The sequence below is a fragment of the Pan troglodytes genome, chromosome 10 (assembly GCF_028858775.2).
Source record: "Pan troglodytes isolate AG18354 chromosome 10, NHGRI_mPanTro3-v2.0_pri, whole genome shotgun sequence".
NCBI classification, from domain to species: domain Eukaryota; kingdom Metazoa; phylum Chordata; class Mammalia; order Primates; family Hominidae; genus Pan; species Pan troglodytes.
Window position 1 is genome coordinate 47,100,670 of NC_072408.2, and position 26,961 is coordinate 47,127,630.

Below are 26,961 nucleotides of genomic sequence, written 5' to 3' on the forward strand. Positions count from 1 at the left end.
CCTTCCCAGATTTGTGTGTGACCCCTGCCATGCATGAGGCCTGCGGTTCTTTCCAGTGCCTTGGCCCCTCACAGACCTCTCACTCCAAGGTCTGGCTTATTCAGGAATCTCCCACACACCAGCTCTCACAACAATCTGGACACTGGAATCACTCCCACCCTGACCCCACAGCTCCCCCCGTGCACACAAGCAACTTTTAGTCCAGTCTGTTTACTGTGCTTTCTCCATCTCCTCCTCCCATTAGTCAGCCATCGGAACTGGGAAACCTCCTTCTTTCCCCCTCTGCACTCTTGCCACAATTCATCTTGTCTTTCTGCAGCCATATCTTCTTAATACAGACTGAAGGTCCTGTCACTGAGAATAGAGTGATCCATAAACCTGGAAAGAAGAGATTCAGAGACAGATTCAGCCAGGCCAGGCTGGAGAGCAGGAGATCCTTAAAAATAGCTCCCAAGAGGCTGGGCACGGTGGCTCACGCCTGTAATCCCAGCACTTTGGGAGGCCCTGGCGGGTGGATCACAAGGTTAGGAGTTCAAGACCAGCCTGGCCAAGATGGTGAAACCTCGTCTCTACTAAAAATACAAAAATTAGCCGGTCGCGGTGGCGGGTGCCTGTAATCCCAGCTACTCAGGAGCTAATGCAGGAGAATTGCTTGAACCTGGGTGGCAGAGGCTACTGCCAATGGATGGTGATTTGAGGGGTGGAGAGGTAGCGATGAAGGCAGCATTGGGCTGCCACAGGATTACTATGGACACTTGTTTTGCACTAGCTCAGAAGTCACACCCACAAAGAGGAACACAAAGACACAGACAAATCTCTAACTCCTTTGAATGCCATCACGGCCCAAATTCTGGGGCCAGTTTTCTCTGGTAAGACTCAAATCTCTCCTAATTCCCTAACTGACCGGAGATGAAATAATCTCTAAGAATTAAAGTGAAGGGAAGGAGTACTTCCCTTGACCTCCCCACCCTTACCCGTCCCAGCCTAACCTGGTCATCGCGCTTTTTATGAGACAATGGCGTGGGCTCCGGATCCATGGCATGGTTTCCTCTGGACGCACTCCTGGATCATGGGACCACCAGAAGCTGAAGTTCTGAGCATCAGTCAAGGGGATTCTGAAGACCTGATTGGGAACTGAATGGGTGGGGGGAAGGGCAGGTTATCTAATTCCTTCAAGTTCTCTGCTCACTGTTCTGCCTCAGGGCAGCAATAGCCCAGCCCAGCCCAGCAACTGCTCGGCCGGACCAGGTGCTGAGAGGTCCTGGGAGTGTGGTCACCACACCCTGCTTCACTTCCGGATTCTAGCATCTCACACCCTTCATGGTCAAATGAATCAGTCTTGGTTCTTCCTGCTGCTAGTAAGCCCATCTCCAAGAGAGCTTTCCCCAAGTGCTAAGATGGTAGAAAAACAAGTGGTCAACCCACTTGGGAAATGTGTAAGATGGGGTCCACTGATCTATTATTTTTCTTTCTTCTTGGCTTAATCATCCTCATTCTCTTCCCTCCTCTTGGAAAAAATGGCTTCCTTTGCTCACTCCAAGTAATTCTCTGAAACCTAACTAATACCACCTCACATTTAGATGCTATTAATAGATGTAATTTATCTAGTGCCTATTATGTTCTAAATGTGGTATTAAATATTCTTAAATTTTTGTAATAATATCAGACTTTGATGCTGTTTGAAAAAGTACTTTTGCGCTGGGCACGGTGGCTCACGCCTGTAATTCCAGCACTTTGGGAGGCCGAGGCAGGCAGATCACCTGAGGTCGGGAGTTCGAGACCAGCTTGACCAACATGGAGAAACCCCGTCTCTACTAAAAAACAAAAAAACAAAAATTAGCCGGGCGTGGTGGTGCATGCCTGTAATCCCAGCTACTCAGGAGGCTGAGGCAGGAGAATCACTTGAACCCAGGAGGCAGAGGTTGCGGTGAGCCGAGATTGTGCCACTGCACTCCAGCTGGGGCAATAAGAGGGAAACTCCATCTCAAAAAAAAAAAAAAGTACTTTTGGCCGAGTGAGGTGGCTCATGCCTGTAATCCCGGCACTTTTAGAGGCCGAGGCAGGTGGATTACTTGAGGTCAGAAGTTTGAGACCAGCCTGGCCAACATGGTGAAACCTGTCTCTACTAAAAATACAAAAATTAGCAGGGCATCTTGGGGGGTGCCTGTAATCGCAGCTACTCAGGAGGATGAGGCAGGAGAATTGCTTGAACCCGAGAGATGGAGGTTGCAGTGAGCTGAGATCGTGCCACTGCACTCCAGCCAGGGCGACAGAGCGAGACTGTCTCAAAAAAAAAAAAAAAAAAGTACTTTTACTATTTATTTGGATAAGTCTAATTCTACCAGTATAAAATTTGTATATTTTTAAAACTTAGAATTATAGCCTAATATTCTGGATTGCTATATGGTGTTTATAATAATTTTTTAAAAATCCCTAATAATTCATTGAGTAGATGTTACATTTTTGGCTTATTTTTCTATTAATTAATAATAAGCTATTAAAAAGTTTTGCTATTAGAGGCTGGGTGCAGTGGCTCACACCTGTAATCCCAGCACTTTAAGAGGCAGATGGATCACTCCAGCCCAGGACTTCCAGAACCAGCCCAGGCAACATGTTGAAACCCCATTTCTACAAAAAATACAAAAATTAGCCCAGTGTGATGGTGCACGCCTGTAGTACCAGCTGCTCAGGAAGCTGAGGTGGGAAGGATCGTTTGAGCCTGGGAGGTTGTTGAGGCTGCAGTGAGCCATGATTGTGCCACTGCACTCCAGCCTGGGCAACAGAGCAAGATTCTGTCTCGAATAGATAAAAATGGAAAAATATTAAAGTTTTGCTATTAGAAATAACTTACTACCCCTCTTTCCACATGTGCCTGTTTTGATTTCTGAAAGTATTTTAGGTTTTAAACTTTAATTTTGTTATAATTATAGGTTCACATACAGTTGTAATGAATAATACGGGGAAACCAGGTGCAGTGGCTCATGCCTGTAATCCCAGCACTTTGGGAGGATCACTTGAGCCCAGGAGTTCAAGACCAGCCTGGGCAACATAGCAAGACCCTGTCTCTATTAAAAACAAAAACAAAAACAGGGAAATCATGTGTACCCTTTACTCTTCCCCACAATGGTTACAGCTTACAAAACTATGGTACACTACCACAACATGATATTAATATATTGAATATATTGATACAGAACAGTTCCATCACCACCCATCCTGGAGCTGGCATTTTATAGCCACCCTCCCCCACTGCCCCGCTTTGGAAATCAGTGATCTGTTCTTCATTTCTGTAATCTTGTCATTTTAAGAATGTTATAAGAGCCGGATGCAGTGGCTCACGCCTGTAATTCCAGCACTTTGGGAGGCCGAGGCAGGTGGATCACCTGAGGTCAGGAGTTCAAGACCAGCCTGACCAATATGGTGAAACCTCGTCTCTACTAAAAATACAAAAATTAGCCAGGCATGGTGGCGGGTGCCTGTAATCCCAGCTACTTAGGAGGCTGAGACAGGAGAATCGCTTGAACCTGGGAGGCAGAGGTTGCAGTGAGCCGAGATCGCACCATTGCACTCCAGCCTGGGCGACAGAGCAAGATTCCGTCTCAAAAAAAAAAAAAAAAGCTGGGCGGGGTGGCTCACGCCTGTAATCCCAGCACTTTGGGAGGCCGAGGTGGGCAGATCACGAGGTCAGGAGATCGAGACCATTCTGGCTAACACGGTGAAACCCTGTCTCTGCTAAAAACACAAAAAATTAGCCAGGCATGGTGGTGGGTGCCTGTAGTCCCAGCTACTCGGGAGGCTGAGGCAGGAGAATGGCATGAACCCGGGAGGCAGAGCTTGCAGTGAGCTGAGATCGCGCCACTGCACTCCAGCCTGGGCGACAAAGTGAGACTCTGTCTCAAAAAAAAAAAAAAAAAAAGAATGTTATAAGAGTGTTATATAAGAATGTCATATAAGAGTATTATAAGGCCTGGCATGGTGGCTCACACCTGTAATTCCAGCACTTTGTGGGGCTGAGGCAGGAGGAGCTCTGTGTGGGAGATAGCCAGACCTTGTCTCTATAAAAAAAAAAAAAAAAAAAAAAGCTGGGCATAGTGGCACATGCCTGTAGTCTCAGCTACTCAGGCGGCTGAGGTGGAAAGATCACTTGAGCCCAGGAATTTGAGACTGTAGTGAGCTATAATTGCACCATTGTACTCAGCCTGGGCAACAGAGTGAGACCCTATCTAAAAAAAAAAAAAAAAAAAAGAATGTTATATAAATGGCATCATACACTATGTGATGTTTATTTTTATTTGTATTTTTTATCAGCTTACATCATGCTTTGATGTCCTACATGCTTTTTTTTTTTTTTTTTAAAGACAGGGTCTTGCTCTGTTGCCCAGGCTGGAGTGCAGTAGCACTATCACAGCTCATGGCAGCCTTGACCTGCCAGGCTTAAGTGATTCTCCCACCTGAGCCTCCTGAATAGCTGGGACTGCAGGCGAGCACCACCATGCCCTGCGAATTTTTTTTTTTTTTTTTTTTGGAGTCTCGCTGTGTCCCCCAGGCTGGAGTGCAATGGTGCCATCTCAGCTCACTGCAACCTCTGCCTCCTGGGTTCAAGTGATTCTCCTGCCTCAGCCTATCAAGTATCTGGGATTACAGGCACCTGCCACTATGCCCGGCTAACATTTTTTTGTATTTTTAGTTGAGATGGGGTTTCGCCATGTTGGACAGGCTGGTCTCGAACTCCTGACCTCAAGTGATCCGCCCGCCTCGTCTTCCTAAAGTGCTGGGATTACAGGCATGAGCCACTGTGCCCAGCTGTATGTTTTATAGATGGGATTTCACCATGTTGCCCAGGCTGGCTACATGCTTTTTAAAATGTACATGTTCTCTCTTGACAATAGTGCTAAAAAGTATTATTCCCATTTCCAGATGGTTCAGAGAGGTTGTGGTTAAAGGAACTTGCCTAAAGTCACAGAATTTGTTTGCAGTTTAAACCCAGTTCAATAAAATGCCAAAGCTTGTGCTTACTATTCCTCAAAGGGATAATGCATGATAATATACAATATACTTTTTTCTCCCAATAATTTTGAAAGATTAGTAAAACAATAGCTCAGGCATTTTCTCTCCCCAACATCCTGCCTTTAAACCAATGAAGGGCCCTAAGTGGCGGCTCACGCCTGTAATCCCAGCACTTTGGGAGGCCGAGGGAGATGGATCACCTGAGATCAGGAGTTCGAGACCAGCCTGGCCAACATGGTGAAACCCTGTCTCTACTAAAAATACAAAAATTAGCCAGGGGTGGTGGTGCACTCCTGTAGTCCCACCTACTCAGGAGGCTGAGGCACAAGAATCACTTGAACAAGGGAGGCAGAGGTTGCAGTGAGCCAAGATCGTAGCACTGCACTACAGCCTGGGCGATAGAGTGAGAATCTGCCTCAAAACAACAATAACAAACAACAACAACAGCAAAACCAATGAGGGAGTAGGTTGATAAAAGGTAAATGGGCTGGGTGTGGTGGCTCACACCTGTAATCCCAGCACTGTGGGAGGCCAAGGTGGGAGGATCACTTGAGCCTGGGAGTTTGACACCAGCCTGGACAACATAGCATGACTCCCTCTCTACAAAAATGTTTTTAAAAAATTAGCCAGGCTTGGTGGTGCATGCCTGTAGTCCCAGCTACTCAGGAGACTGAAGCAAGAAGATCACTTGAGCCCAGGAGTTCGAGGCTGCAGTGAGCTATGATTGCAGCACTGCACTCCAGCCTGGGTGACAGAATGAGATCCTGTTTCCAAGAAAAGAAAAGAAAAGGTGAAACATCAAAAAAGAGGCAGAACTAGGACTCAAACATGGATCTTCTGCTTCGAAGTCTAATTCAAATTTCATTTCATTGATGGGCATGGTGGCTTACGCCTGTAATCCCAGCACTTTGGGAGGCCCAAGTGGGTGGATCACCTGAGGTCAGGAGTTTGAGACCAACCTGGACAAACCAACCTCTACTAAAAATACAAAAATTAGCCAGGTATGGTGGCAGACACCTGTAATCTCAGCTACTCAGGAGGCTGAGGCAAGAGAATCACTTGAACCTGGGAGGCAGAGGTTGCAGTGAGCTGAGATGGCGCCATTGCACTCCAGGCTGGGTGACAGAGCAAGACTCATCTCAAAAAAAATTTTTTTTTTTCATTTTATCATATCGTGCTTACCCCACCAAGTCTACTTTCTCCCTCTTCCTCTCAGTCTCTTCGCTCTTTTTTTTTTTTCCTGCCAGATAACCATACCCAACCACATCCCAGCCATTCTTTTTTTTTTTTTTTTTTGAGACAAAGTGTCACTCTATTGCCCAAGCTGGAGTGCAGTGGCACGATCTTGGCTCACGCAACCTCCAACTCCCGGCTTCAAGGCCTCCTGAGTAGCTGAGACTACAGGCATGCACCACCATGCCTGGCTAATTTTTGTATTTTTAGTAGAGATGGGGTTTCACTATGTTGGCCAGGCTGGTCTTGAACTCCTGACCTTGTGATCCGCCTGCCTCGGCCTCCCAAAGTGCTAGGATTACAGACATGAGCCACCAAGCCCGGCCTCATCCCAGCCATTCTTTAGGAACTCAGACATATCTTTTTTTCTCCTAGCATGATGCCCACCCCAAGGTACTTACACGTCTTCAACAACACCTTCCGGACAGCTTCGTGGTATCTTGTGTGGCTATTCTGGTGCACGGAATAATTCCCATCTTTTGAGATAATGGGGGGAAGCCTAGTAGGCTCTGGTTCCTTCTGGTCTGAAATTAGAGTAGACTCGTTCTGAGTACTTGGCAAATGACTATTTGATTCTCTGATTCCCTGGTCTCCATGCTAACCAGATGCATGGCAGGGATCTCTCCTAGCCACTCACATCCAATTTTCAGGACCTCAGGAATCCAATCACCATGGCTGTGACAGAGGGGAGGGAGAGAGAACACAGTGATCACAAGACCTCCCTTACCACTCTCTTGCTTCTCCCTGACTCCTGGATTTTAAGAGGCCAACTTCTGGAATCAGGATATTGGACACATACTTAGGGTTAGTCCAAGTGAAAAAGGTCCTTATCTGGGTAGACATTCCTTTCCTGGGATTGGCATATTTGCAGAACTTCAAATGGTCTAATAGTGGAAGTCATGTTTGAGCTAAGTCTTGGAGGAAAAGAAGGAGGTAGGTTACAGTAGAATCAGGAAGAGCATTTCAGACAGCAGAATGACAAGTGTTTAGAAGCATTAGAAAGGCATCAGAGAGCTATTTGATTTGGAGCCTCGAGTGCTGGGTGAAGAGGAGAAGGACAGGAGATGGGGCTGGTAAGGTGGTGTATTATAGTGGCTACCTAGCATTCATTATGTTTGGGAATCACTCCCTATGAAGCAAAACCTGTATCTCACAATAGAGGCTGAATAGACTAGTTCTTCCTTATCCAACCTCTCTTTCAGCAAGGATATGGACAAAGAATTTTGGCTAGGCCAATCAAACACATCCGTTTCAGATTTTGAATCAAAGAAGGTTGCAAGGAAGCAGTGGCCATATAAAGTTATCCGCTAGTGACAGGAGGTGACAGCAGTGAAGCTGCATCCTGTTTCCAGCAGCAGTATTCAGGGCCCAGCATCCTTGGTGCCAGTAGTGTCCACCACAGCATTGAATGTAGTAGTGTCTGTGACAGACCAGGTCTATGGCATGATTCTGAGCATTGCTTCTGGTTACTATCCACCATGTGTAGTTTTCCATTCCTACTGCAGCTTTTACGTGCTTCCCAATATTTTCTTATTTTCTTTTCTCTTTTTATTTATTTATGTATTTTAAGACGGTCTCCCTCTGCCACCCAGGCTGGAGTACAGTGGTGCAATCGTAGCTCACTGAAGCCTTGAACTTATGGGCTCAAGCGATCTTCCCTCCTCAGTGTCCCGAAGTGCTGGGACTACAGGTATGAGCCACTGCATCCAGCCCCACATATATATAGTTTTTCTTTTTTTAAGATGGAGTCTTGCTCTGTCACCCAGGCTGGAGTGCAGTGGCATGATCTTGGCTCACTGCAACATCTATCTGCCGGGTTCAAGCGATTCTCCTGCATCAGCCTGCCAAGTAGCTGGGATTACCAGCGTGTGCCACCATGCCCAGCTAATTTTCATATTTTTAGTAGAGATGGGGTTTCACCATGTTGGCCAGGCTGGTCTTGAATTCCTGGCCTCATGTGATCCTCCTGCCTCGGCCTCCCAAAGTGCTGGGATTACAGGTGTGAGCCACTGCACCTGGTCCCATATATATACATATATATATTTATTTTTATTTTATTTTATTTTTATTTTTATTTTTGAGATAGAGTCTCACTCTGTCACCCAGGCTGCAGTGCAGTGGTGTGATCTTGGCTCACTGCAACCTCTGCCTCCTGGGTTCAAGCAATTCTTCTGCCTTAGCCTCCCAAGTAGCTGGGACTACAGGCGCTCACCACCACGCCTGGCTCATTTTTGTATTTTTAGTAGAGACAGGATTTCACCATATTGGCCAGGCTGGTCTCGAACTCCTGACCTCATGATCCACCTGCCTCCGCCTCCCAAAGGGCTAGGATTACAGGGGTGAGGCACTGCGCTCAGCCAATATTTTTTTTAATACATTCATATACTGCTTAAACAGGCTAGATTTGGCTTGCATCTCAGACTCCTGAGCAAGGGAGGATGAGTTTGAAAAAAATTTAATTTTTTTTTAAGTCTTTCAGAAGAGCAAGACTTGGTGAGGGAGTGAGAAAAGGAAAGCTGTTTAGGGTGGCTTCAAGATTTCTGTCTCTTGGCTGTTCCATCCATTCTGTCACACAAGCCAAAAAGGCGCTAGGCCCCTTTCCCTATCTCCTCCAGCCAGTCTCAAATGCAGAGTAAAATCCAGCTCTTGGCTGGGCACCGTGGCTCATGCCTGTAATTCCAGCACTTTGGGAGGCCGAGGAGGATGGATCACCTGAGGTCAGAAGTTTGAGACCAGCCTGGCCAACATGGGGAAACCCCATCTCTATAAAAAATACAAAAATTAGCCGGGAGTAGTGTGCACGCCTGTAATCCCAGCTACCAGGGTGGCTGAGGGAAGAGAATCGCTTGAATCCCGGAGGTGGAGGTTCCAGTGAGCCAAGATGACACCACTACACTCCAGCCTGGGAGATAAGAGTGAAACTCTGTCTCAAAAAAAAGAGAAAAAAAGAAAAGAAAAAAAAATCCACCTCTGCATCTGACGTTTTCAGTGCCTCGATTCTGTATTCCTGGAGCAGAAGTCATCCCATTCCTCAAATTTTTATTTTTCATGATTATGGATGCTTGTCAGGAACTGGATTAGTTTACCATTCTCTTTGGAAATTGCCGAGGATTGCTGACTAATCTCTGGTGGAGTGCGGAGATGCCACTTCTATTCTGGAGTTCTTCCCCAGCTCCTGCTTTTTTCTTTTCTTCCTGGCTTGGCCTCACTCATTCATCATCTCTGTCCCTCATCTCTCTCGTTTGCCTTCCAATTAAATCTCTTTTAACATTTTCTATCTGAAATAATGGTACCACCAGAGTGGGGCACAGTTTGAATCCCCTCCCTGTACAGTTGAGGACTTGGAGAAGCAACAGTACTGAAGCCTTGGTTAGCATATAAAGTTCTGGAAGCCTGGACTGAACCACGGGGCTGATTTGTACTTCATCACAGGTTATAGCAACGAGGCCATTTCCTGGAAGCAATATTATTGAGCTGGTATTTGAATTTGGGCAAGGTAGGGGTGGTAGGATGTCCTTGGACAAATAGAAATAGACTGAGGAGGCCGGGCACGGTGGCTCATGCCTGTAATCCCAGCACTTTGGGAGGCCGAGGCAGGCGGATCACGAGGTCAGGAGATGGAGACCATCCTGGCTAACACAGTGAAACCCCGTCTCTACTAAAAATACAAAAAAAAAATTAGCCAGGTGTGGTGGCAGGGGCCTGTAGTCTCAGCTGCTTGGGAGGCTGAGGCAGGAGAATGGCGTGAACCCAGGAGGCCGAGCTTGCAGTGAGCTGAGATCACACCACTGTACTCCAGCCTGGGCAACAGAGCAAGACTCTGTCTCAAAAAAAAAAAAAAAAAAAAAAAAAAAAAGAAAGAAACTGAGGAGAAAGAACAAGCATATTCCTAGTGGCCAGTCTAGACTGAGAATAATTATTGGTCTGAGCTCAAGTGACAGTTAGGAAATCTGTCTGTTCCCGAGGCCTCAGGCTGATTGTCAAGGGTATAGGCAGATGATGTTCTCTATTATCTCAGCATGTCCAAGTAGCATGGACCCGGCTTCCCATATGAATGGTCAGTGTGTGCTTGGAGGTGTGCTGGACAGTATCACTCACCTGGATGCCTTCCTATGGAATCAAGCACCAATTGGCATACACCTTGCATCCATTTTTGGCAAGCTGGGAGATATTCTTGATAACCCATAACTTCCCCAAGCTGCCAAGGTTTGGAAGGTACCTGGGGTGAAGGGGGCAGGGCTTGGAAAGAATCATGCCACAGCTATTGGGAAAGGGCATGTTCTGGGTAGAGGGACGCAATGAGCTCTTTATAACCAAACTCCACTGTGGTAAGGTAGATGAATCAATTATTCTGTCAGTAGGTGACACAACAGAGGTCCTTCATCCACCCAGTTAATGCCATGCTCTGCATGGTCTTTGTTGATAAGTAGATATGAAATACCCTAAATAGCTTCTAGAACTGGGCCACAAATTGGGGGTTGCCATAAAACCACCTTTAATGCTTTGAATAGACTATGAAGGACATGTAGGGTCATATAAAAGTACTTGAGTGGATGTTCCATCCCTCCAAATTAATGGTGCAGATTTCTCAGTATTACAAGTTTCCCTGTGACTCGGGGGTGGTCACACAATCTTAGTTATTCACTACTTTGCCCATTGCCTCTGTTTGTTGCAACTGGGGCTGATTGGCCACAATGTTTTCAGGTTGAAGAATTTTTAGAAAGAGTCTACCTTTGTGCCTCCCAGAAATCTACCTTCTAGATTAGGGTATTTGCAGCCAGGCATGGTGGCTAATGCCTATAATCCCAGCACTTTGGGAGGCTGAGGTATGGTGGCACGAGCCTGTGGTCCCAGCTACTCGGGAGGCTGAAGTGGGAAGATCGCTGAAGTTCAGGAGGTTGAAGCTGCAGTGGGCTGTGATTGTGCCACTGCACTCCAGCCTGGGTGACAGAGCAAGACCCTGCCTCAAAAAACGAAAAACAGGCCAGGCGCGGTGGCTCACGCCTGTAATTCCAGCACTTTGGGAGGCCTAGTCGGGTGGATCACGAGGTCAGGAGATCGAGACCATCCTGGCTAACACAGTGAAACTCCGTCTCTACTAAAAATACAAAAAATTAGCCGGGCATGGTGGCGGGCACCTGTAGTCCCAGCTACTCGAGAGGCTGAGGCAGGAGAATGGCGTGAACCCGGGAGGTGGAGCTTGCAGTGAGCCGAGATCACACCACTGCACTCCAGCCTGGGTGACAGAGCGAGACTCCGTCTAAAAGAAAAATGCCTCAGGCTGGGTGCAGTGGCCCAGGCCTGTAATCCCAGTACTTTGGGAGGCCGAGGCAGGAGAATCACTTGAGTTTAGGAGTTTTAGACCAGCCTGGGCAAGAAAGTGAGACCTCATCTCACTCCTGGGCTCAAGTGATCCTCCTGCCTCAGCCTCCTGAGTAGTTGAGACTACAGGCATGTGCCACCATGCCTGGCTACTTAAAAAATTTTTTTTTGTAGAGAAAGGGTCTTGCTATGTTGCCCAAGCTAGTCTAGAACTCCTGGGCTCAAATAATCTTCCTGCCTCGGCCTCACACAGTGGTTGGATTACAGGCATGAGCCATCACACTCTGCCCCAAGGTACATTTCTCTAACTTCAGAAGGTTTATCCGTTTGGAAAGGCAGAGGGGCTCAGTGGCTCTGGCCAATTCATTTTTGGTTGAATTGTGCCACTTATGCTCCTGTTTGAAAAGCCGGAGACAGTGGCTCATGCCTGTAATCCCAGCACTTTGGGAGGCTGAGGCGGGTGGATCACTTGAGGTCAGGAGTTCCAGACCAGCCTGGCCAACATGGCAAAACCCTGTCTCTACTAAAAATACAAAAATTAGCCGGGCATTGTGGCACACACCTATAGTCCCAGCTACTCCGGAGGCTGAGGCAGGAGAATCACTTGAAACCGGGGGGGCAGAGGTTGCAGTGAGCCGAGATTGCACCACTGCACTCCAGCCTGGGCGACAGAGTGAGACTGTCTCCAAAAAAAGAAGAAAAAAAAAAAAAAAAAAGAAAGAAAAAAAAAAGTAAAGAAAAGCCAGAGCAACAGTGCCCTCTGCTGGAGTCTAAGAATGGGATCTCCAGCTGTCTCCTAACAGGTAGTTCACCAAAGAGGCAGCTCAGAGAGGCAAGGAGACTAGGAGATTGAGCAGAAGACATTCCAGCCAGGCTTGGGAAGACTACCTTTTGTGTCCTCTAACAGGATCCAGGAAATGAGAACGTAAGTAAGACGAGTTCAGCTTTTACCAGAAACTCAAGGTTGAGCCTTTCTTTAAAGAAATTCATTTGGAATTGGAAATGAGAGCAACTCTGAGGACTCATTAGTGAATTCCTCAGGGAAGGGAAATGATAAGGGCAGCAGTGGGATAAGCTGGAGTGAGGCCCTTTGGATGTGCACAGCTTGAAGGTCAGCATGTCTGTGGCTAGAGGGTAGTCACTGGAGAGTCTGGCAAGGAGAGGTCATTTGTCTCAATTGTCTCAAGACAAGAACAGGCATAATCTTTCCCTACCACCCAAATCTCGCAGAGATTTTCTCTGTGACTCCGGTCAATGAACAGTGTTCTGGGTGCCTGGACTTGTGTTATGGTGAGAGCTAGGCTGACACAAGATTTTCATACAACAAGGCAAGGAGTTTTCTCAAAGAAGGGCCAGATTAGAGGGAATTTGTCTAGAATAAAGAACAGGGCCCTCCTGGACCAAGAGGAGTGTCAGGTATGAAGCTAAGAATAAATAGGATGGCCGGGCACAGTGGCTTACGCCTGTAATCCCTGCACTTTGGGAGGCCAAGGTGGGTGGATCACCTGAGGTCGATAGTTCGAGACCAGCCTGGCCAACACGATGAAATCCCGTCTCTACTAAAATACAAAAAATTAGCTGGGTGTGGTCACATGTGCCTGTAATCCCAGCTAGTCAGGAGGCTGAGGCAGGAGAATCGCTTGAACCCGGGAGGCGGAGGTTGCAGTGAGCCGAGATCGCCCCACTGTACTCCAGCCTGGGCAACAAGAGCAAAACTCTGTCAAAAAAAAAAAAAAAAAAGAATAAATAGGAGAGCAGGGTTCAAAGCTGGTGTTGAGAGAGATTCAGCAAAGGAAAGGACTGATACAGGATTGTGCTTCCCTGGGCAGGACAGAAGGGAAAGCTTGGGCACTCAAGACTCCAGAGTAGAAGGTAAATGAACCCTGGAAGCTGGGCTGAATCTGCAGGAGCAACCAGTATTAGAAAGAGGAAGGGTGAGCCTGGGAGGGACAGGAATCTCCCAACTGGTAGACATGAGAGTTCTGGTCACTGGTCGGGGTGCTCTTCTGTGGGCAGTGAGTTGACCAGCCTCTTTCAGGGCCTAGATGAAATATCCTTTGAAGCCAGCCAGCGTTTTTTGTACCTCAAGGAATCTTATGGTTAAAAATATTGTTTTCCAGGTATCCTATCCTGGCAAGTATGTCTTGAGTAGTGGACAAAGGTATTCTAGCCACAGGAAAGGTATATGTTCTATATGTAAATAGTGAACTTACATATGATTTATAACTTTTCCTCCATCATCTGTTGTAAAGTTTTATGTGCTAGGTCTTAGGTACGTTACATACATTATTTTATTTAATGTCCACAATACATCTTTTTTTGTTCGTTTGTTTGTTTGTTTTTTTTGAGGCAGAGTCTCGCTCTGTTGCCCAGGCTGGAGCACAGTGGCATGATCTGAGCTCACTGCAACCTCCGCCTCCCAGGTTCGAGAGATTCTCATGCCTCGGCCTCCCAAGTAGCTGGGATTACAGGCACCCGCTAACACATGTGGCTAATTTTTGTATTTTTAGTAGGGATGAAGTTTCACCATGTTGGCCAGGCTGGTCTTGAACTCCTGACCGCAGGTGATCTGCCTGTCTCGGCCTCCCAAGGTGCTAGGATTACAGGTGTGAGCCACCGCACCTGGCCTCTCCACAATAAGTCTCTACTTACTGTGCAGTCTCTACAATAAGTCTCTACAATAAGGCAGACATTATTGTCTCCATTTATAGGTGAGGAAACTGAGGCACTATGAATTTGCTTAGTGTGAGTTAGCCTCCTGAATTTGAACATCTTTGGATACTTGATAAACTGAGTTTCTTTTTGTTTTTGAGTCAGTCTCACTCTGTCACTAGGCTGGAATGCACTGGTGCAATCATGGCTCACTGCAGTCTCAACCTCCTGGGCTCAAGTGATCCTCCCACCTCAGCCTCCCAAGTACCTGGGACTACAGGCATGCGCCAATACACCTGACTAATTTTTTGTAGAGACAGGGTCCCACTGTATTGCCCAGGCTGGTCTCAGACCCCTGGGCTCAAGTGATCCTTTTGCCTAAGCCTCCCAAAGCGCTGGGATTACAGGTATGAGCCACTGCACCTGGCTTAAACTGAGTTTCTGAAGTCAAGGATAGACCAAAGTATGTTCCCCACACCCATTTGCCTCTTCGATTTTTCTATTTTGATTCTTTATCAGGAGGAAGAGGTAGGAAGGAGGCAGGGACTGGCAGAATGTTTGATTACACGTGTTGACTCACCTCTGTGAGTTTTCATTATGACTCTAATAAGGAAAGCTTGAGTGGGCCCTTTTGAGTTGAATGTTAATACACTCACACCCACTAGGAGGAAAAAAAAACCTATCGTTCTTCAAGGAAAAATTGTGAATGACTTAAAAATATCATGATAGTAACAGTGTTAAGAATGAAAAGTGTGACTATTAATAGGTTCATTTTTATAGTTGCTGTTAAAGGCCTAGCTAAGGGACCAGGCAAGGAATGTGGCTGATTTGAACCACAGAATGGTTGAAGTGCTAAAACCAGATGGACAGAAAGGTGTCAAGCAGTTTGAGTGAATGTATTAACAAGGTGAAATCAACCAGGAAGAAACTGGGACCAGGGAACCATTCTGGAGACAAATGAAAGTCTTTCAAGATTGTTTAGCTTGTGGAAAAGGGTGACTGGAGATTCAGGAACTGTGGGTTCCCTGAATTAATGGACATAGAATTTGGGATGAGAAAGACCAGGGTAAGCAAGGTAGATGTGGGCTTGCTAGGAGACGAAGAGAATGCTGTATTTTACCCATAATCTCCCTGCCCCACGTTGTGAATTTCCCAAACCAGTTCTGAGGTAATAGAAAAGTAGGAGGCATGTTCCCCGTGGTGGACCATAAGGTCAAACCCTTCCCAGCTAGCCACATATTTCAAGCAACCTCAGCAGTACCAGGATTCAGAACCATCTGAGCTCTGTTGCACTTTTCTGCCCATATGTTAAATAAAATGAGAACTAAGAGTTTACCGTTTAATTTAGCAATATGTGAGTCATTGGTAAATGGATACAGCAGGGTTTTGTTTTGTTTTGTTTTTTAGAGAGAGAGAGTCTCATTCTGTTGCTCAGATTGGAGTGCAGTGGTGTGATTATAGCTCAATGCATCCTCAATCTCCTGGGTTCAAGTAATCCTCTCTCCTCAGCCTCCCTGATGGCTGGGACTAAAGGTGCGTGCCACTATGCCCAGCCAATTTTTTTGATTTTTAGTAGAGATGAGGTCTCACTCTGTTGCCCAGGCTGATCTAAAACTCCTAAACTCAAGCGATTTTCCTGCCTCGGCCTCCCAAAGTACTGGGATTACAGGCCTGGGCCACTGCACCCAGCCTGAAGCAGTTTTAATGGTGTGGTGATGGCAAGTGCCTGGGTTGGTGTGGGCTCAAGACAGAATGGCAGATCCAGAGATAGGCTGGGCGTGGTGGCTCACGCCTGTAATCCCAGCACTTTGGGAGGCCGAGGCGGGCGGATCACGAGATCAGGAGATCGAGACCATCCTGGCTAACATGGTGAAACCCCATCTCTACTAAAAATACAAAAACTTAGCTGGGCATGGTGGCGGGTGCCTGTAGTCCCAGCTACTCAGGAGGCTAAGGCAGGAGAATAGCATGAACCCAGGAGGCAGAGCTTGCAGTGAGCCGAGGTTGCGCCACTGCACTCCAGCCTGGGCAACAGGGCAAGACTCCATCTGGAAAAAAAAAAAAAGAAGAAGAAGAAGAACCAGAGACAGAAAAAACAACTCTTTTTTTTTTTTTTGACACCGAGTTTCACTCTTGTTGCCCAGGCTGGAGTGCAATGGCATGATCTTGGCTCACCGAAAGCTCTGCCTCCTGGGTTCAAGCAATTCTCCTGCCTCCTGCCTCAGCCTCCTGAGTAGCTGGGATTACAGGCATATGCCACCATGCCCGGCTAATTTTTTATTTTTAGTACAGACAGAGTTTCCCCATTTTGGTCAGGTTGATCTTGAACTTCTGACCTCAAGTGATCCACCTGCCTCGGCCACCCAAAGTGCTGGGATTACAGGCATGAGCCACCGCGCCCAGCCAAAACAGACAACTCTTACGTCTACGGGGAATAGGGAAATAGGAAATGAGGGGTTTTAAGATGGAAGAAGATTTTTTTTTTTTTGAGACTGAGTCTCACTCTGTCGCCCAGGCTGGAGTGCAGTGGCATGATCTCAGCCCACTGCAGCCTCTGCCTCCCAGGTTCAAGCGATTCTCCTGCCTCAGCCTCCCAAGTAGCTAGGACTACAGGCGTGCACCACCACGCCCAGCTAATTTTTGTATTTTTAGTAGAGATGGGGTTTCACCATGTTGGTCAGGTTGGTCTTGAACTCCTGGCCTCAAGTGATCCACCCGCCTTGGCCTCCCAAAGTGCTGGGATTACAGGTGTGAGCCACTGGGCTCAGCCAGAAGAGGAAATTATAGATGGACAAATTAATGCAAGAGTGAGAAGAATTATTGGAGTGGTGTTTTGGAGAAGGCAAAAAGAAATGGGATCTGGTCAAAAATGGAGGGGGTTTGTCTTAATAGGTGCGTGGGCCATTCATTCATGATAATAGGAGATATATGGGCACAGATGCAGGTAGATGGATAGATGTGGTTTGTGATAGCTTATGGAAATTATCTACCAATTGCTTCTGTTTTCTCTGTGAAATAGAAGGCAACTCATTATGTGAGAATGAGGATGGGGGAGGAGGTGTTGGACATTTGAAGAAACAGGAGAAGGTAGGAAAAGGCCTCCAGGAGACTAGGAGAGTGAATGGAACCAGGAAATGTAGTTTGAACTTCTGGGCAGCGATAATCACTAAACTCAAGCGGACAACAAGACCCGCTTGAGTTTGGTGATCATGAATTTAAAGCAGGGGCAATTGGCATGGTTTTTTTTTTTTTTTTCCTAGACCGTGAGTATAAACTTCTCTTTCCAGGAATTTTGATATAATCAGGATGGTAGTGGGGAGAGGACGGTGGAGAAAGAAATGAGGGCAATAACTTGAGGGGACCACATGGTCAAGGGAGGTTTCTTCCCTTGCCCTTCCCTTGCCAGATGAAAGAGATTATAGCATATTTGTATACTGATGGAAATGATCTGGAAAGAAGGAGAATCCTGAGGGAGAAGATGATAGTTTTAGGAGCAAAATCTTTGAGTAGATGAGAAGGGATGGGCTCCAGTACACAAAAGGAATCAGTTTATTCATTGAACCAGAGGGAATGGAGTGGAATGTTAAATGGGATGATGGAAAGTCTCTGATTCCTTCTAATTTTCTTAGTGAAATAAGGAGCAAGGAAGTTAGCTCAGAGTGAGAATGGGAGAGGGGCTTCAGAGATTCAAGGAGGGAGATGTGAAATAGTTGACTTGAGGATTGGGAGAGTGACTAGGGGAATATGATAGGATTGTCAGGCTGCCCTGAGTTCCCACTTGACATCTGTGGTTATGGTACTCATCACTCTAGGAAGACTAAACATCTTAGATAAAAGCCAAATACAGTCACCTTTGTCTCGACAGGTGTCTCTGGAGCACAACACTTTTCATGGCCTTATAATGAACTCCCAGAAGTCAGCCTATGTGTCTCACAGCTTGGCCATGTGAGCACAGACTTCAACTCTGGGGCAATTCAAGTGGCTTCAAGAAAATACTAGGAATAGAACAAAATTACCATTGAATGTAATTTTCAGGTGGAAGATTGAATGATATGGTTGAAGCAAAACTTGGCAGAGGGTAGCCAAGTTGCCTGAATGTCTTTGTGAAAAGGATAGTGGCATTAGAAATACTATTCTATGGTTTCTTTTGTTATGAGATCATGGATGATGGGCACAGTGCATAGCTATGTTAGGGTCTGCACTATTAAAAAGGTTGTCAGAACTGGGAGATGAATTTCAAGGCTGGGATGCAATGAAAGCAGTCTGATCAAAGTGGGAGGTGGAGGTAACCTGCTACAGTTTTGGCTTTGAATTTTTTCTCGATTTTGAATCTGCTCTTATGAAGATGAAGCCCTAGGCTTAGCTCTATACATGACAAGCTCCTCATTCTTCAGGCTGTTGCTTAAACATTAATTCATTGAATTCTCTGTCTAAAGAGGGCCTCTTGTTGGGCATGGTGGCTCATGCCTGTAATCTCAGCATTTGAGGAGGATGAGGCAGGAGGATCACTTGAGCCCAGTTTAAGACCAGCCTGGGCAACATAAGGAGACCCTGCCTCTCCAAAAAAAAAAATAAAAAATAAAAGTTAAAAAAATAAAGTAAAATAAAGTGGGCCTCTCCAAGTTATTCCTCATTACGGCACTTTCAAACTCAGTTGTCCGTAAGGGCCAGGCAGATAATGCTTATGAGTAAAGCAAGCTGGGTAAGAAAACTGTACCATCTGAAGGGGAAGCTGCTACTTTATTCTAGCTGTTTGTTGTCATTTACAGCCACAGTTTAGGGCCAGTGTGGCCAAATCTAATTTTTTTTTTTTTTTGAGACAGAGTCTCACTTTGTTGCCTAACCTAAAGTGCAGTGGCACAAGGTCAGCTCACTGCAACCTCCGCCTCCCGGGTTCAAGTGATTCTCCTGCCTCAGCCTCCCGAGTAGCTGGGATTACAGGCATGCACCACCATGCCCAGCTAATTTTTGTATTTTCAGTAGAGACAGGGTTTCGCCATGTTGGCCAGGCTGGTCTTAAACTCCTGACCTCAGATGATCCACCCACCTTGGCCTTCCAAAGCGCTTGGATAGGCTGGGCATGGTGGCTCACGCCTGTAATCCCAGCACTTTGGGAGGCCAAGGCAGGTGGATCACGGGGTCAGGGGTTCGAGATCAGCCTGACCAACATGGTGAAACCCCGTCCCTACTAAAAATACAAAAATTAGCTGGCCGTGGTGGCAGGCTCCTGTAATCCCAGCTACTTAGGAGGCTGAGGCAGAAGAATTGCTTGAACCTGGGAGGCGGAGGTTGCAGTGAGCCGAGATCGTGCCACTGCACTCCAGCCTGGGCAACAGAGTGAGACACCATCTCAAAAAAAAAAAAAAAAAGGAATTATAGTGCTTGGATTACAGGTGTGAGCTATTGTGCCCGGCCCCCAAATCTAATTTTTAAAGAGAAGTCAGAAATGTTGGTTTTACATAAAATCTCTGGATTTTTAGATGTTGGTCTAAATTTTTTTTAAAAAAGCACTCTGCAAGCTGAGCATGTCATCAGGCTACATCTGGCCCCCAGGCCAGCAGTTTAGGACTTCTGTTCTATTGCATTGCCCCTTTATTTTCTCCCTAGCACTCGGCACAATTTGTATCTTGTTTATTTATTTACTAGTTTTATTGTCTGTGTTAATCACTGTTGTATTTCCAGTGTCTTACACAGTGGCTGGCACAATCAATTCCCAATAAATAAATAATTGATGTTGGATTAGAGGGGGAGTCTGGCTTGGTGCTTTACTTAGAAGCTTTTTATATATTCTTAATATTATTGCGTACATGATTTATACATACGAATATATAAGTATGTATGGGTTTATATATGTGAGTATATGTGTGTGTAGATATACACCCATCTATATATGGCAAATATTTTCACTCAGTGTCTCTCTTGATTTTAACTTTATGATGTCTTTTGATACACAATTAAATAATTTTTTAGTAAAAACTGTCAATATTTTCTTTTAGGCTTCTGGGCTTAATGTCTAATAAAGAAAGATTTGCAAAACCCTGCTAAGAATATGCAAATATTCTATGTTTTCTTCTAATATTTCTGTAGTTTTATTTATTGAACTCTCTAATTCATCTGAAATTGATTGATTGAGACAAAGTCTTGCTCTGTCACCTAGGCTGGGAGGCGCAATCTCGGCTCCCTGCAATATCCGCCTCCTGAGTTCAAGTGATTCTCCGGCCTCAGCCTCCCAAGTAGCTGGGCTATAGGCATGCACCACCAAGCCCAGCTAATTTTTTTGTATTTTTAGTAGAGACGGGGTTTCACCATGTTGGTCAGGCTGGTCTCGAACTCCTGACCTCAAATGAACTGCCTGCCTCAGCCTCTGGAATTTATTTTTGTGTATGATGTGAGGTGAGGTGGGAGGTGTTTATTATGCTAAGAAACATCTTTTTATTCTTTTTTTTTTTTGAGACGGAGTCTCACACTGCCCCCCAGGCTGGAGTGCAGTGGTGTGATCTCGGCTCACTGCAAGCTTGGCCTCCTGGGTTCAAGCCATTCTCCTACCTCAATCCCCCCAACCCCAAGTAGCTGGGACTACAGGCGCCCGCCGCCAAGCCTGGCTAATTTTTTTGTATTTTTAGTAGAGACGGGGTTTCACCTTGATAGCCAGGATGGTCTCGATCTCCTGACCTCGTGATCCACCCGCCTCGGCCTCCCAAAGTGCTGGGATTACAGGCGTGAGCCACCACGCCCGGCCTCTTTAATATATTTTTAAATTTGATCTGCCAGTGGGTTTGTTCATTTATATTTACATTGATCTATGGCTTCCTCTTTTGTACATTACCATTGCTGCTGCTGCTTCTTTTTCTTTCTTTTCTTTTCCTTTTCTTTCTGCTTTCTTCTTTTTTCTTCTTCTTTCTTCTTCTTCTTCCTTTTTCTTCTTCTTTCTCCTCCTCCTCCCCCTCTTCCTCTTCCTCCTCCTCCCCCATCTTCTTCTTCTTTATTATTATTATTATTATTATTATTATTATTTTGAGATGGAATCTCACTCTTGTCGCCCAGGCTGAAGTGCAGTGGCACGATCTTGGCTCACTGCAACCTCCGCCTCCCGGGTTCAAGCAATTCTCCTGAGTAGGTGGGATTACAGGTGTGTGCCACCATGCAGCTAAGTTTTGTATTTTTAGTAGAGATGGGGTTTCACAATGTTGGCCAGGCTGGCCTCAAACTCCTGAGCTCAGGCAATCTGCCAACCTCAGCCTCCCAAAGTGCCAGGATTACAGGCGTGAGCCACCGCACCTGGCCAGCCCACAAGTGCCCACAAGTCTTTTGTTTGTTTGTTTATTTTTGGAAAACAGAGTCTCACTCTGTCACCCAGGCTGTAGTACAGTGGCGTGATCTCAGCTCACTGCAATCTCTGCCTCCTGGTTTCAAGCGATTCTCATGCCTCAGCCTCCCAAGTAGCTGGGATTACAGGCGTGTGCCACACTTTTTTTTTTTTTTGAGAGGGAGTTTCACTCTTGTTGCCCACGCTGGAGTGCAATGGCACGATCTCGGCTCACCACTGTCTCCACCTTCCAGGTTCAAGCGATTCTCCTGCCTCGGCCTCCTGAGTAGCTGGGATTACAGGTATGCGCCACCACGCCCGGCTATTTTTATATTTTCAGTAGAGATGGGGTTTCTCCATGTTGGTCAGGCTGGTCTCGAACTCCCAACCTCAGGTGATCGGCCCTGCCTCGGCATCCCAAAGTGCTAGGATTACAGGTATGAGCCACCGTGCCTGGCCAATTTTTTGTTTTTTGTTTTTGTTTTTTTTTGAGACGAAGTCTTGCTCTTGTTCCCCAGGCTGGAGTGCAAATGGCACTGTCTCAGCTCACTGCAACCTCTACCTCCCGGGTTCAAGTGATTCTCCTGCCTCAGCCTCCTGAGTAGCTGGGATTACAGGCACCTGCCACCACGCCCAGCTAATTTTGTATTTTTAGTAGGGGTGCGGTTTTACCATGTTGGTCTTGAACTCCTGACCTCAGGCGATCCGCCCGCCTTGGCCTCCCAAAGTGCTGGGATTACAGGCGTGAGCCACAGCAGCTGGCTATTTTTTGTATTTTTAATAGAGATGGGATTTCACCACGTTGCCCAGGCTGGTCTTGAACTCCTGAGCTCAGGCAATCTGCCCGCCTTGGCCTCCCAAAGTGCCAGGATTATAGGTGTGAGCCACCATGGCCAGCCTCTCAAGTTTTAATTCATGCTTGCCAAAAGTGAGTTGTGATTCCCCTTCTCTCCCGACAATTTATGCTAGTTTTACCATGTACCTGCAATTTTGTAATTTAATGAAATAATATTTGATTGTTTGTTTTTAGTTTTAGGTTTTTTTGAGACAAGGTCTTGCTCTGCCACCCACATTGGATGGAGTGCAGTGGTGCCATCATGGCTCACTGTAGCCTTAATCTTCCCATCTCAGCCTCCCAAGTAGCTAGAACTACAGGTGCCTGCCACCACGCCTGACTTTTTTTTTTTTTTTAGTAGAGATGGGGTTTTGCCATGTTGGCCATGCTGGTCTTGAACTCCTGACCTCAAGTAATTTGCCCACCTTGGCCTCCCAAAGTGTTGGGATTACAGGCATGAGCCACCACGCCCAGCCTTATTTTTGTATTTTTAGTAGAGACAGGGTTTCTAGTAGAGACAGGCACCATGTTGCCCAGGCTGGTCTTGAACTCCTGGGCTCAAGCAATTGGCCCACCTCAGCCTCCAAAGTGCTGGGATTATAGGCGTGAGCCACTACACCCAGACAAATGAAATATTTGAACTGATGGAATATGTGTGGAGAAAAAGGGCTGTGGCTTTTCTTTTATTTTTATTTATTTATTTTTTAAATGGAGTTTTGCTCTTGTTGCCCAGTCTGGAGTGCAACGGCAGGATCTTGGCTCACCGCAGCCTCTGCCTCCTGGGTTCAAGTGATCCTCCTGCCTCAGCCTCCTGAGTAGCTGGGATTACAGGCATGAGCCACCATGCCCGGCTAATTTTGTATTTTTAGTAGAGATGGGGTTTCTCCATGTTGGTCCAGCGCTGGTCTCGAACTCCTGACCTCAGGTGATCCACCCGCCTCGGCCTCCCAAAGTGCTGAGATTACAGGTGTGAGCCACTGCGCCTGGCCTGGCAGAGGCTTTTATAAAAATGAAGCTGAGGCCGGGCACGGGCCTGTAATCCTAGCACCTTGGGAGGCTGAGGTAGGCAGATCACGAGGTCAGGAGTTTGAGACCAGCCTGACCAACATGGTAAAACCCCGTCTCTACTGAAAATACAAAAATTAGCCGGGTGTGGTGGCAGGCGCCTGTTATCCCAGCTACTCGGGAGGCTGAGGCAGGAGGATCGCTTGAACCTGGGAGGTGGAGGTTGCGGTGAGCCGAGATTGTGCCATTGTACTCCAGCCTTGGCGACAGAGTGAGACTCCGTCTCAAAAAAAAAAAAAAAAAAAGAAAAGAAAAGAAAAATGAAGCTGAATGTTTTGGAAAAACTCAGAAAAGGTGGGTCACTTAAAAGCTGGGGGCTAGGTGAGGTGGCTTATGCCTGTAATCTGTGCTTGTACCAGGCAGAAGGATTGCTTGAGGCCAGGGGCTCGAGACCAACCTGGGCAACAAGTGAGACCCTGTGTCTACAAAAAATTTTTTAAAAAATTGTAGTAAACTTTGAGTTAAAATGGATTGGAGTTAGAAAATCACCATTTTGCAATTATCACAGAAATAACAGATTCACACAAAACCATCAATGGATACTAAAATCAATGGGTGAAAGTTTGATGCAGAATAGGATAGTTGGCTGGGTGCAATGGCTCACGCCTGTAATGCCACTACTTAGGGAGGTTGGGGCGGGAGAATCGCTTGAGCTCAGGAATTTGAATAGCCTGGACAACATAGCGAGACCTTGCCTCTACTAAAAATCAAAACAATTGGCTGGGTGTGGTGGTGTGCATCTGTAGTCCCAGCTACTTGGAAGGCTGAGGTTAGAGAATTGCTTGAGTCTGGAGGTCAAGGCAGTGAGCTGTGATTGTGCCACTGCACTCAAGCCTGAGCAACAGAGTGACACCTTGTAAAAAAAAAAAAAAAAAAGAATACTTACATTTTTCCAAAGAATCTTACCAGAAATTATTGGTTACAAAAGAAGAATGGTAACCTGACAGTGAAGAAAACCAATAATTACACCTTTAGTGGTCAAAGTTCACATTACCAGTAATGGGACCAAATGACATCATGAGCCTCCCGATATGATGGACTGAAGATATAATGTCGCTTATTCCTGCCAAAGATGTTTAAACTCAATCTAATCATGAGAAACATCAGAAAAATCCAAATTATGGAATATTCTACACAATGTCTTGCCTATACTATTACAAAAATGTCAATATTGGCCGGGCATGGTGGCTCATGCCTGTAATCCCAGCACTTTGGGAGGCTGTGGTGGGTGGATCACCTGAGGTTGGGAGTTTGAGACCAGCCTGACCAACATGGAGAAACCCCATCTCTACTAAAAATGCAAAATTAGCCAGGCCTGGTGGCACATGCCTGTAATTCTTGGGAGGCTGAGGCAGGAGAATCGCTTCAACCTGGACTGCATACGTTGTGGTGAGCCATTGCACTCCAGCCTGGGCAACAAGAGCAAAACTCTGTCTCAAAAAAAAAAAAAAAAAAAAAAGTCAATATCATGAAACGAAGGTGGAGGAACTATTCCAGATTAAAGGAGACTAAAGAGACATGCTCACTAAATGCAATGCTTGATCCTTAACTGGATCCTGGAAGGAAAAATTTTGCTCTAAAAGACATTAATGGCCAGTCTGGGCAACATAGCGAGACCTCATCTCTTTTATTTTTATTTTTTAAGATTGGGTCTCACTCTGTCACCCAGGCTGGAGTGCAGTGGCGTGATCTTGGCTCACAGCAACCTCCATCTCCCAGGTTCAAGCAATCCTCCCACCTCATTCTCCTGAGTAGCTAGCATTAGAGGCACCGGCCACCATGCCTGGCTAATTTTTGTATTTTTAGCAGAGACTGGGTTTCACCACGTTGGCCAGGCTGAGATCTCCTCTCTTAAAAAAAAAAAAAAAGTTGGCCAGGTGTGGTGGCTCATGCCTATAATTCCAGCACTTTGGGAGTCTGAGGTGGGAGAATCGCTTGAGTCCAGGAGCTCAAGGCTGCAGTAAACCATGATCACCTCAATGCACTGCAGCCTGGGAGACAGAGTGAGACCCTGTCTGAAAAAAAAAAAAAAGAGAGACATTTATGAAACAATTGGCAAAACTGAGAAATGCACTGTAGGTAATTATATAACAGCATTGTATCAGTGTTGAGATTTGCTGAATTTGATACCTACATGGTGAGTTGTTGTTAGGAGATACAAGCTTATTTAGAGGGAAAGAGATATAATATGAGCAACTTATTCTCAACTATCTGAGAAAAAATAGATATTATAGTAGAGACAAAGCAAAAAAGAGAGTGGCAAAATTAACAATGAGTTAACTTGGGTAAAGGGTGTAGAGAAATTCTTTTTACAAGTCTTACACAATTTCTATAATTTTGAAGTTACATTAACAAGAAAAGTTTTTTAAAATGGTAGATTGACCTTATTGGCTTTATTTCCTTTTCCTCCCAAATTTGCTAAAATGACATCATCATCATCATAATCACAATGATATTAACCTTCAAGGGCAAAGAGAGTGGTCAAGGATATAAGAGCATATGAGATATTTCAGTAGAAATATCTTTTGGAAAATGCAAAGTGGACAGAAGGGTGGCAATTAACCTAACAGAGTAAAGAATGTTATTACCTAAGTTTCTGTAGTGGAGGATACATCTAGAATTGAGCTAATTCATCTGAGGAATCACAGGATTCACTGTGAAGGCTGGTGATATGGTTTGGATTTATGTCCCTACCCAAACCTCGTGTCGAATTGTAATCTCCAGTGTTGGAGGAGGGACCTGGTGGAAGGTGATTAGATCATGGGGTCAGATTTCCCACTTGCTGTTCTCGTGATAGTGAGTTCTCACAAGATCTAGTTGTTTAAAACCGTATAGTACCACCCACCCACCCCTTCTCTCTTCTCTTTTTCTCCTACTTCAGCCACGTAGGACATGCCTGCTTCCCCTTTGCCTGCCACCATGAGTGTAAGTTTCCTGAGGCTTCCCCTGCTATGCGTCCTGTACAGCCTGTAGAACCATGGGACAGTTAAACATCTTTTCTTTATAATTACTCAGTCTCAGGTAATTCTTTAAAGCAATGTGAGAACTGACTAATATAGCTGGCACAGGTATAGGACAGAAAATCTGGTGATTAAGTTAAAAAAGTCAGGATCCTCAAAATTAAGACCCTCAATACCTTCTTCTGTCCTAGCTGCAGCATGCTAGTAGATAAACATATAACCAATACCCAGAGAAGGAATAATAGGATTCTTCCCCGGAGAAATTATAGAGAGCCAGAGGAAAGCTCTGGAATGAAGCCCATAATGGACAACTCCCTCCATCAGCTTCTAGTTAGCTTTTTTTTTTTGTTTCTTACCCTTAAATCAGAATGGAAAGCCAAGGATCACTAGTTATTTGAGGTGAGTAATCACTGAGAAAAACAGAGACCAAAATAAACTCATAGGAAAAAGGGCTCAGAGGGAAAAAGAGTCAATGCAAGGAAAAGAAGAGAATTTCAAATAAAGTATATATTCATGGAGAAAAGACAGAAAATATAACAAAGGAAAATCAGAGGACCAAAAATGGTCCTTGGAAATTAAAA

At 45.7% G+C, this 26,961-nt stretch overlaps 1 protein-coding gene across 2 annotated transcripts in view; it reads right to left on the reverse strand.

Annotated features, from left to right (window-relative positions):
• Positions 1–194: 194 nt before the first annotated feature.
• SPMIP11 (sperm microtubule inner protein 11) overlaps positions 195–26,961 on the reverse strand; it is a 38,319-nt gene continuing 11,552 nt past the window's right edge. The window contains exons 1-4 of one of the 2 annotated variants that reach the window (XM_016923520.3): positions 10,339–10,547; positions 6,642–6,764; positions 990–1,134; positions 195–378 (exon numbers count right to left, since the gene is read on the reverse strand). In XM_016923520.3, coding sequence (XP_016779009.1) covers positions 330–378; positions 990–1,134; positions 6,642–6,764; positions 10,339–10,426 — 405 coding nt within the window. In that variant the 5' untranslated portion in view covers positions 10,427–10,547 and the 3' untranslated portion in view covers positions 195–329. Of the gene's footprint in view, positions 379–989; positions 1,135–6,641; positions 6,765–10,338; positions 10,548–26,961 lie in introns of those variants that run through there. The other variant, XM_001160160.5, reaches the window with a different exon arrangement.